The sequence below is a fragment of the Meriones unguiculatus genome, chromosome 1 (genome assembly GCF_030254825.1).
Source record: "Meriones unguiculatus strain TT.TT164.6M chromosome 1, Bangor_MerUng_6.1, whole genome shotgun sequence".
Lineage (NCBI taxonomy): Eukaryota > Metazoa > Chordata > Mammalia > Rodentia > Muridae > Meriones > Meriones unguiculatus.
In genome coordinates, this window is record NC_083349.1 from 108,330,873 (window position 1) to 108,350,085 (window position 19,213).

General features: G+C 45.7%; 2 protein-coding genes across 4 annotated transcripts in view; one reads left to right on the forward strand and one right to left on the reverse strand.

The window, feature by feature from the left end:
• Rbks (ribokinase) overlaps positions 1-13,438 on the forward strand; it is an 88,932-nt gene extending 75,494 nt beyond the window's left edge. Inside the window, exons 8-9 of one of the 3 annotated variants that reach the window (XM_060364772.1) lie at positions 12,578-12,720; positions 13,306-13,438. In XM_060364772.1, the coding sequence (XP_060220755.1) occupies positions 12,578-12,720; positions 13,306-13,423 (261 nt within the window). In that variant the 3' untranslated portion in view covers positions 13,424-13,438. Of the gene's footprint in view, positions 1-1,970; positions 6,949-6,975; positions 7,232-12,577; positions 12,721-13,305 lie in introns of those variants that run through there. The other 2 variants (XM_060364786.1, XM_021635445.2) reach the window with 2 other exon arrangements.
• Mrpl33 (mitochondrial ribosomal protein L33) lies at positions 8,398-18,453 on the reverse strand. The gene is made up of 4 exons (XM_021635385.2): positions 18,338-18,453; positions 17,716-17,734; positions 15,680-15,786; positions 8,398-8,651 (listed from the first exon to the last, which is right to left on the reverse strand). The coding sequence occupies exons 1-4, from the start codon at positions 18,357-18,359 to the stop codon at positions 8,602-8,604; spliced, it is 198 nt and encodes a 65-aa protein (XP_021491060.1). The 5' UTR covers positions 18,360-18,453; the 3' UTR covers positions 8,398-8,601.
• Positions 18,454-19,213: the final 760 nt, after the last annotated feature.

The window sequence follows — 19,213 nt, forward strand, 5'->3', positions numbered from 1 at the left end:
CCTGGCCTGCCTCCTCTCAGGCCCTGCCTTGTGGTCACCATAAGTGCTGTGCCAGTGCACCCCTCCCCCTTTACCACCAGCCCTCAAAACCCTCCTCCCCCCACAGCCCTTGTCCTAGTGTGCTTCTCTGCTGCAGTGGCTGACAACCCTAGTGGCCAAAAGCAACTTAGGGAGGAAGGGGTTCATTTGGCTCACGGGTCACAGTCCATCCAGGGAAGTCCAGGCAAGGAGCTCAGAGCAGGAACCTAGAGGCGGGAACTGAAGCAGAGCCATGGAGGAGTGTGGCTCTCCCTCCGTGGCTGGTCCAGGCGTGGCACCATCTGCAGTGGGCTCAGACCTGACACTTCAATCTCTAACAAAAACAGTGCCCCACACACTTGCCTACAGGCCAATCTGATGGAGGCGGTTGCTCAACTGAGACTCCCTCTTCCCAGAGGACGCTAGGACATTGTTGCTGTCCTTCACACCCCGACACACAGTCTGCCTGCACATACACTATGGATCAGAACGCCTCAGAACACAGGAATGTGGCAGCCCTTGAGAAAGCGGGGAATGTGGAATGCATTCTGGGTGAGCAACTTGCCCACAGGAGGAAAGTGCTCTAAGAAGGCAAGGAGCGCTAGCCATGTGGGCAGCTGTTGGAAGGAGGGAGAATTATGCCATCAGCCCCTTTTGGCATAAAAATAATTTTCAATAAAAGGTTAAAACCATCAAGTTCTATCAATGAGATCTGTTCCATTATACCAAGGATGATTGATTGGAAAGTACTTTACTTACAGGAAAATCACAGTGATAGAACACAGCTTCCATTTTTAAAGCACTTTCCATTAAAAAAAATCATACCAACGTATAAAAATAGTTAGACTAAAGATGTGAATCAACAGCCAAGTAATTTATTGGCACTTGAAAGCCTTGTGGTATAAATAGACCCAACAATGGGACTACCAAGTAACTCTGAGCCGTGGCAACCTGACCCCACTAACACAAAGGAAAGTCACACGCAGTTCACCCAGGGCCGGCCGGCCGCCTAGAGATCCTGAGGAGAGAGTCTGATGGAACCGGAATCACTAGGTAAGGTCTACATCAAGTGCTGGGCGGGGCAGGCAAAGAGAAGCAGGGAGCGTAGATGTAGACCCACCCCCAAAGAGCCTGCAAGTTGTCCTGACTGTAGGCCTCTGCAGAGTGCACAGCATGGTGTATTCAGGATCCTAGGGGGGGAGGGGGCGGTACAGAGTTCCCAGATACTAACGAAGATCTGTTTCCACTCCGTGGTGTCCTTCTACCCTTCCTTCCTCCCACAGACCTTTACCTGGTGACATACTGAGCAGGTTTGCCAGGGCTGGCTCATATTTACTAGACGGGCCTTGCTATTTCTGAGATTGGGCTCCTTCCCTGTTTCCTCTTGTTCTGCTGGGGAAGGTCAATGTAAACGAGAAACGAGCCGGAGAGCCTGCGAGTGTGCTGGATGGAAAGTATCCGGCCTTGCAGCCCCCTGCTGCAGAGCAGCCCCCTGCTGTAGAGCAGCCCCCTGCTGCAAAGCAGCCCCCTGCTGCAGAGCAGCCCCGAGCGGCTCCCCTGGACATCCTCGCGCCGTTTCCTCCCTACCCATTCTGCTGTTCCCATCCTTGGGTATAACGTGGCTTTCACGGGTTGGCACTCTGTGGCCCAAACGCCACCCGCTTTGGAATGCCCCTGCCTCTCACTTCTGGTGACGTCAAAGGCAGAGCAGCTGGAACTGGTTCACTGGCAGTTGAGTACACACTTTGTGTGGTATGTGTAAACACGCGTGTGTACATGCACATAGAGGCAAGAGGTCAATCCTCGGGGACCATGTTTATGTGGAGATGTGTATGTGACTTCGTGTGCAGGTGTGTGTGTGAAAACATATGTCCATGCACGTACATACAGAGACCAGAGGAGGATGTTAGGTGTCTTTATTAATTCCCATGTCTTTTTTTTTTTTAAGACAGGCCCCCTCACTGAAATGGACACCTACTGTTTAAGCTAGGGAGCCTGGCTACCCAGCAAGCAGGACCCGGCTGTCTCTGGCCCAGTGTGCAGCCATGCCCAACTTTCCTGTGGATTTCAGGCCAGGTCCTTGGGCTTTCACAGCACGCTCTCGCCTCCTGAGTTCTCTCCCCAGCCCCCCTCCTGATTTCTGAGATAGACCTTGTGTATTAGCCTGCCGCTCACCAAGCAGGGTAGGCCAGCTGGCCAGCAAGCCCCAGGGTCCGCCTGTCTCCATCGCTCTAGTACTAGAATCGCAAGGGCACACCATCATGCCTGGCTTTGATGTGGCTTCTGGAATCAGTGGGTCCTCAAGCGTGCAAGGCCAGCACGTTGCCAACAGCCACCTATCTCCCCAGCCCACCCGTGTGCCCACAGTACTTTACAAATGAAGAGGCGGGAGAGTCAACAGGGAAAGGTGGAGACTTACCTGACCTCTCTGAAGGGTTTAGCCAGGTGGGGTTGGTGACTGCCTCAGTCAGCGTTAAAAACAAAAGGAATCGGCTGTGTCCTGCCACCGACCCAGCCCAACAGCCCTTGCTGCCAAGGTCCTGAGCCTCAGCTTCCACGCAGTCAGTCAGAGCCACTAAGTGTTCTCTCCAGTCCCCTCGGCGTTCAAGTGCCAGGCCTGCAGGAGACCTGCAGGAGAGTGTCACAGTGAGCTGGAGTTTTGGCTGGTTTGATTTTTTAAATCCTTCAAGTCTTTAATTTCTATTTTATAAAGACGACTTGGAGACTGCTGCTCTGCTGCACACCCTTCATTTCGCCCACTGGTAAGGAGCTGTCACCTTTGTTCACTGCTCCGCCTTGCGCATGCGCCTGCCGCACACCGTGTGTGGTCCGTGTGCGCTCTGTTCCATCCCTCTCCACCTGGAGGCAGCATCTTCACTAAACCGGAGCCAGCAAGCCATGGCGGCCCTCCTGACTCTGCCTGCTCACCCACACAGGGCCGTCACAGGCGGCACACGGCCACAGCCTGCCTTTTATCTGTTTCTGGAACCCTGAACTTGGGTCCTCGTGTTTGAACAGATCCTCTTAGCTGTTCTCTAGCTCTGAGCTATTGAGAATAAGTTGCCAACAGTATAATTTCCCATACAGTTGAGGATGGTCTTGAACTGGTGATCCTCCTACCTCTACTCCTAGGTGCGGGGATTTTTTACAGGCGTGTACCGCCAGCTCCAGCTTCAGAGGTACTAGGGATCCAGCCCAGGGTTTCATGTGTACTGGACAAGCACTGAACATTCCTAGGCTAATAATTTTCATTTCTTATTGTTCGCTGTTATTATCCAGAAATACAATCTTCTTAAAATTTCTACAAAAATCATTACACCATCGTCACAGAATTTTCCTTCTTTCCAATCTGCACACCTGTTCTTTTCCTTGCCTTTCCACACTGGCTATGCACTCCATAACAACACTGACAAAAGTGACAACAGACTACCCAGGGCAGGTCCCAGAACGAGGGGAAAAGCATTGCTCTTCCTCAAGGTGAGGCCCATAAGAGATCTGTTCATAAACGCTCCCTCAGAAAATCAAACCACACCTTCTATTGTGCTAATAGAAAGTTTTGAAAAATATATTTATATTGATTTTAAAATAAGTGTCTTCTTAGTCTTGCATTCGTTCTTGGACATTTTCTACTTGGTCGCAATGGCTGTGCACGCGTTTCTATGTCTATATTCCACTTGCTTAAAAATCCATGTGGATATTGTTGCATTTGATTAGTTTTTCTTGTAACACCATAGTCTGCTTCTGGAAGCATGGCAATGCTCACCTGGTAAAGCAGCAGAGAAATGTCCCCTTTGGCCCTCTGTGCTCACAGAAGCCTTCTTACTTACTTAATTTTCCAAGAATTAATTCTGCAGGGAGGATACCTGGCATTCTTAGTGGAAAACCCCTGATTTTAGGTAGAGGAAGAGTGTTCCTTTAGAGTCTCCAAGGGCACAGTGCATGGCATGAGGAAGGAAGGGAAATTAAGGTATGAAAACCCCTGTGACCTAAATAATGCTTCCAGCAGATTTACCAGTGTTTCCTCAGCTTTGTCAGTAGTAAAACAAACCAATGCAAGTGTTGGCAATACAATGTTTGTAGTGACCAATACAGTATTTCTTTCCATTCTTTTTTGAGGCCTATTTGTACATCTTCATGAAGTATATTATTGAAATTCAATACATGCATAGTGTAAGAATCAAATTAAGATAAATTTTTCATATTTTCTAGACATTTTTAATTTATCAGATTATGGGGGAGGGGTTTCCTTTGTTGTTGTCGTTTGGGGGTTTGGTTTTTATTTAGTTTTGTTTTGGTGGTGGTAGATTTTTATTTAGTTGGTTGGCTGGTTTTTGGGTTTTTGAGACAGGGCTTCTCTGTATAGCCCTGGCTGTCCTGGAACTCCTCGGTAGACCAGGCTGGCCTCAAACTCAGAGGGCTCCATCTGCCTCTGTCTCCCAAGTGCTGGGATTAAAGGCATGCCCAGCTGCCACTATCCTGCTGTTGTTTTGTTTCTGAGATACAATCTCACTAGTTGGACCTGGCTAGAATGGAACTCATTGTGGACCAGGTTGGTCTTGAACTGGTAATAACTCTCCTGCCTCAGCCTCTGGAGTGCTGGGATTACAGGTGTAAGCTAATATGCTTGGCTTTTCATGTTTTCACAATATATCCTTCAGCTCACAGTTGCTCTGGCCTCAGACCCTCCCGTGTCATGCTGCTATGCTGGGAACCTGAAGAGTCCTGAGAATGTCATTCTCTCCCCTGCATCCTTTAGAAAGAATGAACTTAGCAAAGCACCTAGGAGCTCAGAAAAAGAGGAAAAGGAAAGGGGAGGGGAAGGGAGGACAGGAGAGGACAAGGGAGGGGATCTACACCTGCATTACTAGGACTCCTTGGCAAATTTCATATTTTCCCATGTTGCCTTTGTGAACGGGGTGAAATGACCTTCCTCGACTCCTGAGCTCACTCCCCCTGCCCAATGTCTTTGTTCTGTGAGGCCTGACTTCTCCCTAGAAATCCACATTAAAACTCTAGGGAGGTTTCCTAATTACCCTAATTACACCTGGCATGGTAGCACAAGCCTGTAAACTGAGTGAGGCTGAGACAGGAGGATCACAAGTCCAGGCCAGCCTGGACTAGATAACAAGATCCAGACCAGCTGTGGGCTGCCTGACTATCACTCATAACACCACACCCTGGACCACTTACGAAGTCTGCCGCAATGTTTAACACTTACCCCACGTGAGTTCTGCACACCCCTTTTTAGCCAGGTCTCACGATGTGGACCAGGCTAGCCCTGAGACCGTAGTTTCTGCCTTTGCCTACTGGTTAAACCCTGGGGTTAAAGTTCTTCACCACCATGCCTGGCTGCATCTCTTCTCAGCGGCCATCACTGTGGCAGACACACAGTGGATGTTTCAGCTGTGACAGAAACAGCTGCACGTCAGGGTTCCTTGCAGTGGTTACAGCAGCCACAAGAACTGTGAAAACTAGATCTCGGGAGTCAGCGCTGGTTGTGGGGATGACACTGGAAAATGCCTCTGAGAGCAGCAAACTCCAGAATTTCCGGTGAGACTCTACACTCGGGCTTGAACTTGTTTTAAACATTGGTTACGTGAACACATGACTTGGCGTCCCCTGAAGGCACTGACGATCAGACTTTGGTAGGGTAGTTTGGTTCCTCTGTGACCTTCTCCAACACAAACCCTGGGAATGGAAACAAAGCTGCTTCTCCCCGTATTTGGCTTGAGACTAGCATCCGAATGGCTCTCACTACTCTTTGCATTCATTTTTTCATAGAGACATGACTAATTTTAGGGCTAAAAGGGGAATATAGAAATGAGCCTGGGGCATCTTATTCCAGAAAGCAAGCAAGAAAAAACAAAACGATGGAGATCGTGTAAGAGACACACACAGGAGGCAGCTGAGAAGAGCCCAATTGCCAATGCTGGGATGAATGGGAACAAATAAAACATTAGTTACAGCCCAAAGAATGAGTTCATGTTGATACAAATGATTAAGTAAGTGAGGGGAGGCAAATTTTGAATGCAGAACTCCAATTTATGTCAATAGTAAGTTCAGAGTGGAACTCTACTCACTTAAGAACAGTGTCTGGCAAGGGATATAACTCAGTTACAGTACCTGCCTATTATGTATGAAGCCATAGGTTCAGTCCCCTGGCACCACTATATAAACCTGGTGGTGTGATTTATGCCTGCAATCCCAGCACACAAGAGGTAGAGGATGGAGGATCGGGACTTCAGGGTCATTCTTGGCTACTTAAAGAGCCTTTGAAGCCAGACGGAGCTATAGAAGATGCTCCTCAGTGGGAAGGGGTAGAGGATTGGATCCTTGGCAATTGGCTGAGAGAGTATATGAAAAAAAAGGAAAATGACTTTAGAGAAGCCACTCAGCCACATCACAGCACACATCCTTGCTTTGATGTGACAATTTAGAGAGAAATCCTATAGCCAGGCATGGTTCTACACACCTGTAATCCCACAGAGGCTGAGGCTACCCTCCATTACACAATGAGACCCTATTTCTCCTGACTGAGGCAGTCTGCAAAGTAGCTGACCTCTTGAGCTGTCATCAAAAACACTGATACAAATACAAAAGCTGTCATAACCCACAGGCGTGGAAACATGACTGTAAAATGTCATCCTGCATGGGATGCTGGAAAGAAAAGGGACACTGAGTAGAAACTAGTAAGATCCAAATAAAGCATGATGTTCTGTTAATACTGTCATTATTTCGTCAGTTATGGTAAGTGTGCCACATCTGGATGTTAACATAGCTGGCCTGGAGTGTCTTTGCTCCTTTTCTGGACTCTGAAACTATTCTAAAATTAAAAGGATTGGTTTGGTTCAGGTACCAAGGCTTGAACCTGCAGCCTCCCAAGTACTGGGCAGGTTCTCTATCACTGAGCCACAGCTTGGCTGCACACTTGTATTCATAACTGTGCTTCCATTGCAGGGTGCTGGTGACAGTTTTGTGGGAGCACTGGCCTTCTACCTGGCTTACTACCCAAATTTATCTTTGGAAGAAATGCTCAAGAGATCCAATTTCATCGCTGCAGTCAGTGTCCAGGCCACAGGAACACAGTCCTCTTATCCATACAAAAAGGACCTTCCTCCTGCTCTATTTTGACTGCTGCTATCCCCCAATAAATATAATCTGGAAATAAAATGCGTATGGGCGTGGCCACTCGTGGCTCGCAATGACTAGAAAATGTCCTTGCTTTATAAATATGTCCACTTCTAAAGCAATCTTTGACTTAGTGATCCTTTGCTATTTCACAGTCACAACAGCAACTAGATCCTATAAACAGTACCACTATTTGAGAGCAGCAAATCCTAGTGTTGTGTGCACACTGTAAAGCAGAGATGGGAAGGGACATGTGCTATTTTGGGACAGCATTGGTTCCCTGTGACCAGGGGAGACACTACGTTTTCTCAGGTATTTTGTAAAGAAAGATACAGATGATCAGGTCCTCTGCTGTCCGAAGAGCCGATGACCAGTCTAGACTGCACAGCGAGGTCCAGGCCAGCCTACAGCATAGTGAGACCTCGTCTCGAAACTCAAACCATAAACCACTGTGCTAATGCTCTGGTGAGCCATTTAACACTATGGAGTGACTTCCGCCCCGTCTGTGGAAACTGGGGCTACAAGAGTCGAGAGTCAAGACGTTCTGAGACTCAACTCAGAGGAGGAAAAAGTACAAGGAAGTGTTTGGCGTGTTTGCCACTTTGTAAGCGTTTTCTGAATGATTAAGCTAATGTTGTTTCACCTTTATTAACAGTAACAGTTAAGAGTTTGATATGTATTTAAAAGTCTCTGCTTCACTCCAAAACTGGTAAAGGGTGGAAATCAATTTGGTGAAAAATAAAATCTTAAGTGAGAAAAAAAAAAAAAAGACTATGGAGTAGGGCTAGAGAGATGGCTCGGTGGCTAAGTACAGTTCCTGCTCTTCCAGAGGTTCTGAGTTCAGTTCCCAGCAACCACACGGTGGCTCACAACAATCCATAATGGAATCTGATGCTTTCTTCTGTCATGCAGCGCATACATGAAAATAAAGTGCACATATGTATAAATAAACAAATCTAAAAAAAAAAGACTATGGAGCAAAGGCCCTGCCCCTAGTGACACTCCCACAAACCAGAGCAGATGTTCCCGCTCCCAGCTGCCTATTCATCACCCTATTGTCACAGGGTGATGCCTTCAGCACTCCCAGGAGCACCTTCCTGTGCAGACACAGGAGCAGCCTAGGAACTCAAGTCTCCCCATAGACCATGGCTTTTCTTATGCGAGACAACAGTTATTTCTTGCTTAGATGGTTGTTTTTTCAAGTTTCAAACAGTGAGGGGAAATATCACTAAGAGACAAGAGCACAGGAGATTTAGATTTTTTTTTTATTAAGGCCTATTAAAGCAGATATATCTGGTCTCTGTGAAGAACTTTCCTTCTCCGCATTGTTCCTTCACACTAGCCTTCGCCTCACCACACTGTAGTTTCGCCTTCAGTGCACACTGCAGTTAGAACCGGCGCTCGCTCACCCTTGGTCTTCTCATTTATGAATCAAATTCATTTTCAATCCTCTGCTCAAAGGGAGCGTATTTTTCTCTGTTCCACGAAGAGAACTTTTTTGTTCACTGTGAGGCAAGAAAAAGGGTTTGTAGGAGAAAACTAGGAAGCGTAATCATTTTTATTAAAACACATCCTCCCCTGAGCCCTCTCTCCTTGTTCCTTGTTTTACTATTCCTTTGACGTGAGGATGAGCTGGTCTGCAAACCCAGCTTCTCAATCTCAGAGGCCAGAGAAGAGGGTGAGAAGCCAAGGGACAGCTTGTCATCAAGTCACCAGCAAATCAGCAGTGTCCTCACCATGCTACAAAATCATTTCAATCAATGTGCGATAGTGGGTGCAAACATGGCAAACAATGACCCAGGATTCATTCTCATAATGGGTATGCAAGAACCAGCTGGGCACTGGGCTCCAGGGCAGCAGTGAGTGCTGGCAGTCAGAGGAACAGCAAATACACAGAACCTCTGTCAAAAGAGGGCATCACACTCAAACAGGAATGGTGCAGATTGACAATGAGGCAGTATAGCAAAACCTCAATATTATAAATCTACTGGAAAAAAAAAAAAAGGTGCTACCTCCTTAATAAGAGACTGGAGCTAGGTGCTGGGAAGGGAGGCTTTCACAGAGCCCAAGAGTCCCATAATCCACCATCAGCCTCCACCTAAGACCAACACAGATACACAGATGTAGACAGACAGACAGATACACACACACACACACCACACCCCTGACCTGATTTTATTTGCCACAAAAACAAGACAGAGGAACACCAGGAGGCCAAAGGACTGTGTGACTTCACAACTCCTTGCTGACCCTGACTGTACAGACATTTCAGCTTTGTTGTCTCTTCTTTTACAATTAAAATTAATACATTCCATATTAAACTTCCAAGTCATGCTTAAGAGTTATCTAGGGAGCTTATTTAAAATATATTGCTGTGGGATGAAGAGATGGCTTGTGATTAACAGCACTGTTTGCCTTTCCAAGGGACCCAGATTCGATTCCCAGCACCCACATGCTAGCTAAAAACCCCTCACAACTCCGGTTGCAGGGAATTTGTAAGCACCAGGCACACTTGTGTTACACAACAGTCATGGTATACAGCCAAATCACCCTTAGAAATAAGAAATAATAAAAAATTTAAAAGCATTCATTTCTCACCTCCATCATAATTCCAGTTCAGCTTTTTTTTTTTTTTTAATCTTCTAAACAGTGCTTTTTTTTTTTTTTTTTTGGCTGCTTGACTGCCTTTGACTCACTTTGTAGACCAGGCTGGCCTCGAATTCACAGAGATCTGCCTGCCTTTGCCTCCCAGACTGCTGGGATCACAGTCCTGTGCCACTGTGCCCTGTTTCTTAAACAGTTTTAAATTCACAAGAAATGCACCGTTAAATTAGTAAAATATAGACATTATATATGGGATATTTTCACATACTCTGAATCATTTAAAACATGAGAGATCAACAAATGATGCTGGTCTAACTGAATGTCTACATGTAGAAAAATGCAAATAGATCCATACTTATCACCCTGCACAAAACTAAAGTCCAGACACATTAAATCGGTTAGAAGAAAAAGTGGGGAAGACCCTAGAACTCACTGGTACAGGAGACAACTTCCTGAAAAGAACACCAACAGCACAGGCTCTAAGAGCAACAATCAATAAATGGGACCTCATGAAACTGAAAAGCTTCTGTAAAGCAAAGGACACCATCATCAAAACAAAACGAATGCCTACAGATTGGAAAAGAATCTTCACCAACCCTTTATCTGACAGAGGACTAATATCCAGTATATATAAAGAACTAAAGAAGCTGAAAAGCAGCAAACCAAGTAATCCACTTAGAAAATGGGGATCAGAGCTAAACAGAGAACTCTCTGTAGAGGAATATCGAATGGCAGAGAAACACTTAAAGAAATGCTCAACCTCATTAGCCATTAGGGAAATGCAAATCAAAACAACCCTGAGATTTCACCTTACACCCATCAGAATGGCTAAGATCAAAAACTCAAGAGACAACACATGCTAGAGAGGTTGTGGAGAAAGGGGAACCCTCCTCCACTGCTGGTGGGAATGTAAACTTTCACAACCACTCTGGAAATCAATCTGGCACTTTCTCAGACAACTAGGAATAGCGCTTCCTCAAGATCCAGCCATACCACTCCTAGGCATATATCCAAAAGAGGCTCAAGTACACAACAAGGACATTTGCTCAACAATGTTTGTAGCAGCTTTATTTGTAATAGCCAGAAGCTAAAAACAGCCCACGTGCCCCTCAACTGAATAATGGATGCAGAAATTGTGGTACATCTACACAATGGAGTATTACTCTGCAATGAAAAATAAGGAAATCATGAAATTTGCAGGTAAATGGTGGGAACTGGAAAGGATCATCCTGCGTGAGCTGTCCCAGAAGCAGAAAGACACGTATAGTATATACTCACTCATATAGACATATACCATAGGATAAACCTACTAAAATCTATACATCTAAAAAAACTAATCAAGAAAGAGGACCCTGACTAAAACGCTCAATCAGAGGGACTGCCTCTGACATAAACTGATTGGCCTGCTCTTTGATCACCTCCCCCTGAGGGGGAGCAGCCTTACCAGGCCACAGAAGATAACAATACAGCCAGTCCTGATGGGATCTGATAGACTAAGATCAGAAGGAAGGAGAGGAGGACCTCCCCTATCAGTGGACTTGGGGAGGGGCATGCATGAAGGGAGAGGGAAGGAGGGACTTATGGGGGGATACAAAGTGAATAAAGTGTAATTAATAAAAAAAAAACTTACATTATTCGCATATTCTCCTCTGCTATTTTCTAACAGTTTTACGTGATTAAATCATGTTTATGGGGAAAAAAAAAAAAAAACAAAACCAAAACGTGAGAATATTTTTCTTTGCTGAGAAGCAATCAGGAGTTATTTAAATAGCCGTGTCCAGAAGTCACTGATTATTAGTACAAGGCTTTAAGCTGGTCAAGGTGTGCACACCTTTAATCCCAGAATTCGGGAGGCAGAGGCAAATGAATCTCTCTGTGTTCAAGGTAAGACTGGTCTACATTCTAAGTTCCAGGCTGGCCAGTGATACAGAGAGACCCTGTCTCGAAAAACAACAAATAGAACAAGGCTTTATGCATTAAAATTCCTTCGTTCCCTGAATTTCTCCCTTTAATTAAGAGTTTGATGCACGGAGCTGTGACAGGCAATACAGCATTTATACAGAAACCCTGATTTAATACACCAGTGTATCATAAGATGAGCATGTGAAAATCCAGTAAGGCTCTTATGAACCTAGAGATCGGCCCAAATGTGGTGGCGAATACCTATAATTCCAGAACTCAGAAGGCAGAGGCAGGAGGACTAAGTTCAAGGGCACCTCTGGCTGCGCAATTACACCCTGCCAACCCCCACCCTCAGCACTTCCCCCCTCCCCCCAAGAAAGGGAAACTGGCAGGACACGGTAATCCCAGCACATGGGAGGCAGAGGCAGGTGAATCTCTGAGTCCCAGACCAACAAAAAATACCCAGTGAGACCCTGCTGCAAAATTAAAAAGAAAAAAGACCTCATGGAGAAGTCAAAGCTTGGTCCCTCAAGAACAGCAATGTTTAGATTCAGTGAAACTGGAAGAGGCTCAGGACAGCACTTGCCTACCGTGTGCCAAGCACTAGGTTTGACCCCAGGACTGAAAAACAAAGTGCTATAAAAATAGCTACGAGGCAGACGCAAGGATGACAGCGGAGCTCTGAATACGAGGCTGACTAGAGGAGATCCGAACTGTTGTATTGGAGGGGTTTTATCTGGCTGGCTTGTGGGGGGTTGGCAGATCTAGGGACTAACTTAGAACTTTGTACACATACAACTTCTCAACCACTGAACCATAGCCCCAGCCAAGTCCTGACTTTCAGCAGGGATCTTAGGAAGGTGCTCGAGCCACCTTTCCTGGAGAAGTGCAGCTACCATCCTTCACAAAGACACTTCCGTTACAGAGATGGAGACCACCACAGCCAACCACGACTGGACACAGCAGAGATCAACAGATCATGGAGAGCCCAGCCCCAACAGGCACATCCACAGCACAGCTCCTGCATCTTTGGTTCAAGGAACATCATGGAACAGGGGGCAGCAAGAGGTAAGAGCCAGGACACCAACAAGTCTGAGGTGACCGTCTCTCCTAGAATGGCTGCATAAGCAAGACCAGAATAACAGAAGGGTCAATGGACATGTCAACGTGGAAGGGAGAAAATTTCTGAGAACTACACACAGCCAATGACTGCTAGAAAAATTAGCCTCTCCCAGAAATGAGTCCCTTATTGACTGTCCAATGCAGAGTGGTCAGCCCTGCTGTGCACATACATACACACACACACACACGTAAAAACAATCAAAGAAAAAGAGGCTGTCAGCTCCGAGGAGATATCAGAGGGGTTCAATGGAGGGTGGCTGAGAAGGACTAAAGGGAAGAGGGAAAGTGACATAATTATATTTCAATTTAAAATGTATTTTCAAACAAGAATTAGGAAGTTAAAACTGGGCCCAGGTACTAGAAACAGCCAGAAGGACCGGATTCTAACGCTGACTCCAAGGAGCTAGAGACCTTTAAAGACTACTTGCACTAGTCATGGGTTCAAAACCCAGCCAGCAAAAGGAAGGAGTATGATTCCAATATGCATCAGCCCTGAGCCTCTAAGCAAATATCAAAACCTTCTCCTCTCAGTTTCTTTCCTGGTGTGAAAGACAACATTCCCTCAAAGCTGTGCCGGATAAACAGTGAGCACTCATGTGAGCTGAACCGAAATGACACACTGCTATCCACAACACTAAACATAATGTAAGTTTCAGTCCAAATATTTGCTGTTTAATTCATAGAAGAATGAATCTGTCAAGTTCTTTCCCTACAGCTAACCTAAATCTATTCTGTTCCAATTACAGTCTGTATTGCCTTGTTTAGTGATCCACAGAATTAAAACGGACAACTTTTCATTCTCTTAATGATAAACAAGGTTTAATATGCTTATGCCTCAGCCTTTAATCCTTCCTCCTTGGCATCTAGTTTTATATGAGGAAAAGAAGTCGAAAGACAGAGGTGGGGCTGGAGAGATGGGCTGAGGGATTAAGAGACCGTGTTAAGGGAACCCAGGTTCACTTCCCAGCATCCACACAGTGGTTCACAACCATCCGAAACTCCATTCCAGGAAACTGACCTCATGGGCAGCCCATGCAATACATGGCACGCATACACCCATGCAGGCAAAACACTCACAAATAAAATGGAGCGCACACAAGTGCGCACACGCACACACGGGCCTCGGAGTAGTCTGTGACATGGTCAACTCACTGGGAATCCTGTGTTTCCTCTCTGATTCGCTTCATAAGGTACTAACAGAACATTATCCTCCAACTAACTCTACTCATTGCAATAAAATGGTGGGAAATGGTCGGATTCTAGGGCACCCTGAGCAAGGCCAGCCCCAAGGCAAGCATCTCCTTCATGGCAGGCTGGAAGGCTACTCCCCAGAACAGCAGGAAGCCAGGTATCAGCACATCCTCTTCTTCAGAAAAGACATTCTGCTACCAAGGTCCAGACATTTTGTACTGGAAAACCTAGTTGTGTACACGAGGCTGACACATGAACTTGTGGCCTGAATGTGTCGACTTTCCCAGTGTCACCAAACTGACAGCTCACAATCCTAGCTTCCCAACAGCTCCTCCACACTAAGGATGAAATTCCAACACACTTCACCTCTCACAGGGGCTCATTTAATAGCCACTTAGCAACGTTGTGTGGGCACCGAAAGTCAGTTGAAAGAGCTGGACTAGCAGTAACAAGGCATTGTTAGCATAAACTCTTCACTTTCTCCCCCAGTGAATACAAAGAAGCCGGAAGGGAGGAAAACCCCAATCCTCATACCTCTGCAGTGTCATACCTCTGCACTCCAGTAAACTTTCCACCATATAAGGAAGCTTCCTCAGAGTTCAGGTCTGAGACTAGAATTCCCTTTTTATTACAATAATAAATGGCCAGAAATATGAATATCATAAAAACCGCAGGGAATTTTACTTCTATTAGAAAATGGAACTTGAGCAATTTTAAGTTGACAGCTGAGCTTGAGGGTTTTTTAGTGCCTCTTTATACCAATACAGCTTTTATCTTATTAGGAAGCAACTACCAAGGGCAGAAAAAATTAAATGAAAGCACAAAACTCTAAAAAATAAAACATTTGTCAGCTTATTTTCCATTAAGTCTGTACATCAAATTTAGAAAATAGTGGGCTTCCACCAGTAGTGGCTGCGTTTGGGAGAAGACAATCTGGCCTTTGGAACCTGACTCTCTTTTTAATTGATTGCATTTATTTATGGGGAGTGGGGGAGAGGCACACGTGGGCCATAGCATATGTGTGTACAACCTGCAGTTCACTCTTTCTCTCCTTCTACTATGAGGGTCACAGTGGTGGAACACAGGTCACCAGGCTTACTGGCCTTTATCTGCTGAGACATCTTAACATCCCAAGTATGTTTCTCTTAGACAAATTTAAAGTTACCATTTACTATAGCATTTTTGGTAGATAGCACAATAGAAAATCAAATTTTCTGCCCCAAGGTACCAACAAATACTCTCCACTTGTTTAACTCATATCTGAACCCTGTAAGTTGCCCCTGTCAAACCACGCCCTCCCTCTGCAGGTGCCACTGCCTATTCTTTGCCTGGCTGATTTCCTACCTTTTCAGAGGCTCTGCCTGACTATCCCAGCTCAGGATTCCCAACAGCCTAACCACCTACTACACCTCAACCTCCCAATGGACTTACTCACAGCACTTATGCCACTTGTGTCACAATATGACTTCTTACCTCTCCCTCTCAAACCAACTGTAAACGCCAAGAGCAGAGACTGAATCTGTCTTGTGTCCTGGTGCACCCACATCTGACACAGCAGCTAGCTAGCACCATAATAAACATTCAAACACATATCACTGAATGAATGTCATGATTCCAAAGGCACCACAAACTGCCCAGGGACATTCATTCGGGAAGGAGACAGAAGGCCCTGAAAGCTTCTAACCTGCTGTGACATCATTTCTCTGAGTCTTACCTATTGGATCATAGTGCAAAAGGGTCAGCTTCTCTCGCTGGCGGCTTCTCTTGTGGTTGAAGCCGAAACCTGTCCCAGCTTGGCTCACCAGTCTCACCAGAATGGTTCTAGGATCAAAAAGTACACCATTACAAGCAGAGGAAAACCACTAGGCTGCCAAGAACACACAGCACACTTGGCTGGGGAGTCACTCGGCCCTAAGAATGGTCCGTGCTGTGACAGTCTCCATTTCCCACAGGACAGTTTCAATGGCTCTGAATCCCAAGGCGGTCACCTACAGTAACCTGATAACACCCTCACCAAAACAGTGACAGTGATCAAGCCACATCAGAGAACAAGCCTCTGACGTCACCTCTCACAAGGAGCAGAGGTCAGGTGGGAGAAGATGCAAGAATGCTGGTAGTTGCAGCTGGCACGTACCGCAAGCCTGAGGATGGCTGCCTCAGAACCATTCTTCCAAAATGACTGACAGCAGTACAATCCAGAAGGGATAAAATTAAGAAGTCTAAAGTCTTATATCATTAATGTACAAGCCCTGGCCACTTCATATTTCATTTACATTAGTCATCTAAACCATAAAACTTAGTATTTGCCTCCCTAGACCTTTGAATACCAGTTCTGTTACTTTCCCATATGTATGTGTTGTCTCTGTCTCTGCACAAAGACACATTTCTCAGGCCATTCCAAAACCTATCTGAAGCAGTTAAGACCACATTACATGTAGGCATGGTGGCTTACATCTATATTCCCACCACTCTGACAGCTGAGACAGGAGGATTTCTGTTAATTAAGCTGAAAGCCAACCTGAACTACAGAATAAGATCCTATCACAAAACACAAATAACGCCAAAAAGACCACATTATGCATCCATATTCAGAACTGTGCCTCTGAAGACCACAGTATCTGCTGATAAAACAAGACAATGTTGCCAGATCTGGTGGTGCAGGCCAATAACCCTCAGGAGGCTGGAGCAGGAAGTTCACAAGTTCAAGGCCAGCCTGGGCAACTCAGTGAGAGCTTGTCTGAAAACTTAGAAAGACAAAAGGAGGACTGGGCAGAATTTATCAAGAGAGCATTTGCCCAGCATGGCCCTTGGTTCAACCAGTACTGGAAGGGGAAAAGAGAATTACATAAGTAACACAATCATTCATTCATTCACATAGTCAACAAATCTCTGTGGGTTCTTACTCTACAATAAGCATAAAACTAAGTCTGCATCCTTGAGGGGCTAAAACTATGGCACAGAAGATGAAGGGCCCATACGGCCAGCAAGGCATACACAGGCCTGGCCTCCCTGTCCTAGTGTTCAGCTCTGCAATTTTCCTAGTGCTTAGACTGATTTCTATAAACAGGCTGCAGGTTTTAATCAAATCAGAGCACATGTGAAAATCTCTGCAGAGGATCCAGGCGAAGGCTTCTGGGTCCAAACAGAGCGACAGCCTGATGGCTTGGTTAGGAGCAAAGTAATACCCAATAAATCCTGAAGTGAGAAAATAAGGGAGCGCTCCTCTACAAAGGGCGTGAATAGTCACTGCAGTTACTCAGTGGGACAGGAGAGACACAGGATAGTCCTCAATTTACGGTTTTCAATTTTACCTCAGTACAAACACAACGCTTTACAGTACAAGAGGCCAGCTTTCCAAATATGCTTTTCCCAGGCTAGTAATGGGTATTCTTGGGAGAGGCTGGGCAGCAGGTGCCAGGGCATCCCAGCCACGGCATCGAAAGGGCAAGCAACCAGTTATGCATGCACTGAGGCACTGAGCTGCATGCCCTGTGGTTTAGGTATGGTAAGTGCATCTTCAGCGTATGTATCTGCAGCCTAGGACAGAATTATCAAATGATATCACCATCATCAATCAACATGCTTCTGTATTTCTTTCCAAGGTGTTCACACTCATAAAATTAACCCCAAATCAACTTTTGGGAAATCACACCAAACTCTGGTTTATGAGAAAGATACACTGGCACCACCTAGATTACCAACCCCAACAGGAGTAAGAAAATTTTAAATAAAACAAAAACTTTTACTTACTTTGACTTGCTCTTGGCAACTTTTTTTTTTTTTTTGCGTTAACGGTTGGAAGAAAAAAAAAATAGAAAGATATATTTATTATTTTTTTTTACTCAAAAGTGCTTATAAAGCTTAGTGATAACCAAAAACACTTAAAAATATACCCCATTTACACTAAAGTATTTTATGGATATTAGAGTCAATAAAACCAACACCGATTAATATTTTGTTTTGTTTTGTTTTTTGTATAATCAATGCAGCTGACGGGCACTTTTACATCTTTCTAAAGTAGTATCTGCTCTATTTCCATCCTTCCATGGTGTAAATATCTGTACTGTAGCAAGCCTCCCGTCTGAACTTTGCAGGCTGCGGCAGTCACGTGCGGTGGACACGCAATCTAATCGGGAAGTCAGCCAGGAGCCAGGGAACCGGGTAACGCACCACGGCGGCCAGCGGCGTTTTCTCGGGACGTCCCTACAGAGGGCGCGGAGGCCCCACGGCCTCCTCCTACCGAGACCTGGAAGCCGCGCCGCGGGTGGCAGCTTCCGCGCCTGCTCCTCCACCCCGCTGGCTCCACCCCGGGACCCGCCCGTCCGCCTCGGCCCCGCGCCGCAGGCCCTGCCGCCGCCTCAGACCCACTTACGAGACACCGCGGAAAGCAGCATGGCGTCCCTCCCCACTCTTTCCCAGACCGGCTTAAAGAGCAGCACAACTGCTTCCGGGGCATGAGCCGGTTCCGGTAGAGGGCTTGGGAAGTTCACAGGAGCCACGCCCTCACCTGGAGCCCTTGAATGCTCCTGGTGCTTTTTTGGTAGCGAGTTTTGTGGTATTATGGGATGGATCCTCCTCTATGCAAAAGATAATACTGCCCAATACCACAAAACCCAGACCTGCTCCCTCTAAAACCTGGTGCCTTTCCCGTTTGACATTGATCTGCCATTTGGGTATCATTAATTTTTTTGTACCCGTGCAAGGAGCCCTAGCTCCTCCAACACCAGGAACATCATTGGTAACTTCATCTCCCAATTAATAATCAGGATTTTATTATTTTTGCTGTTGTTGTTTTTGCTTAATTTTGTGTGTTTATAATAATGCTCCTTATTTCATTTTTAAATTTATTCTTAGATTTGTTTATTGTTATGTGTCTGAAGGTTTTGCTTGCATGCCTGTGCATGGTGCCTGAGGAGGTCAGAAGAGCACTTAGGATTCCCTGGAAATGGACCGTTGAGGTGAATTGGAGCCACCATGTAGGTACTGGGAACCAAACCCAGGTCCCCTGCAAGAGCAACAAGTATCCATGACGGCTGAGCCATCATCTCTCCAGCCCTAGTTTTTGTTGTCTTACATGATTGTCCCAATAACAGTGTTAAGCCTACAATGGTATTTCCACTTCCTCTTGAGGAAACTGAGGATAAGAGTAATTAACTTGGCCAAGGTTGCCCCAGTCATAAGTGGAAAGTCTAGATCTTGAACCCAAATCTTCAGAATCCAGAGGTTGTGTTTTTAAATATTCAAATAT

Coding starts and splice junctions, on each gene's coding strand:
- Mrpl33 (XM_021635385.2), bottom strand. CDS start 18,359: ATGCTGCTTTCCGCGGTGTCTC. Junction 8,652..15,679: donor TTTGCACTATGATCCAATAG/GTAAGACTCAGA, acceptor CTTGCCTCACAG/TGAACAAAAAAGTTCTCTTC.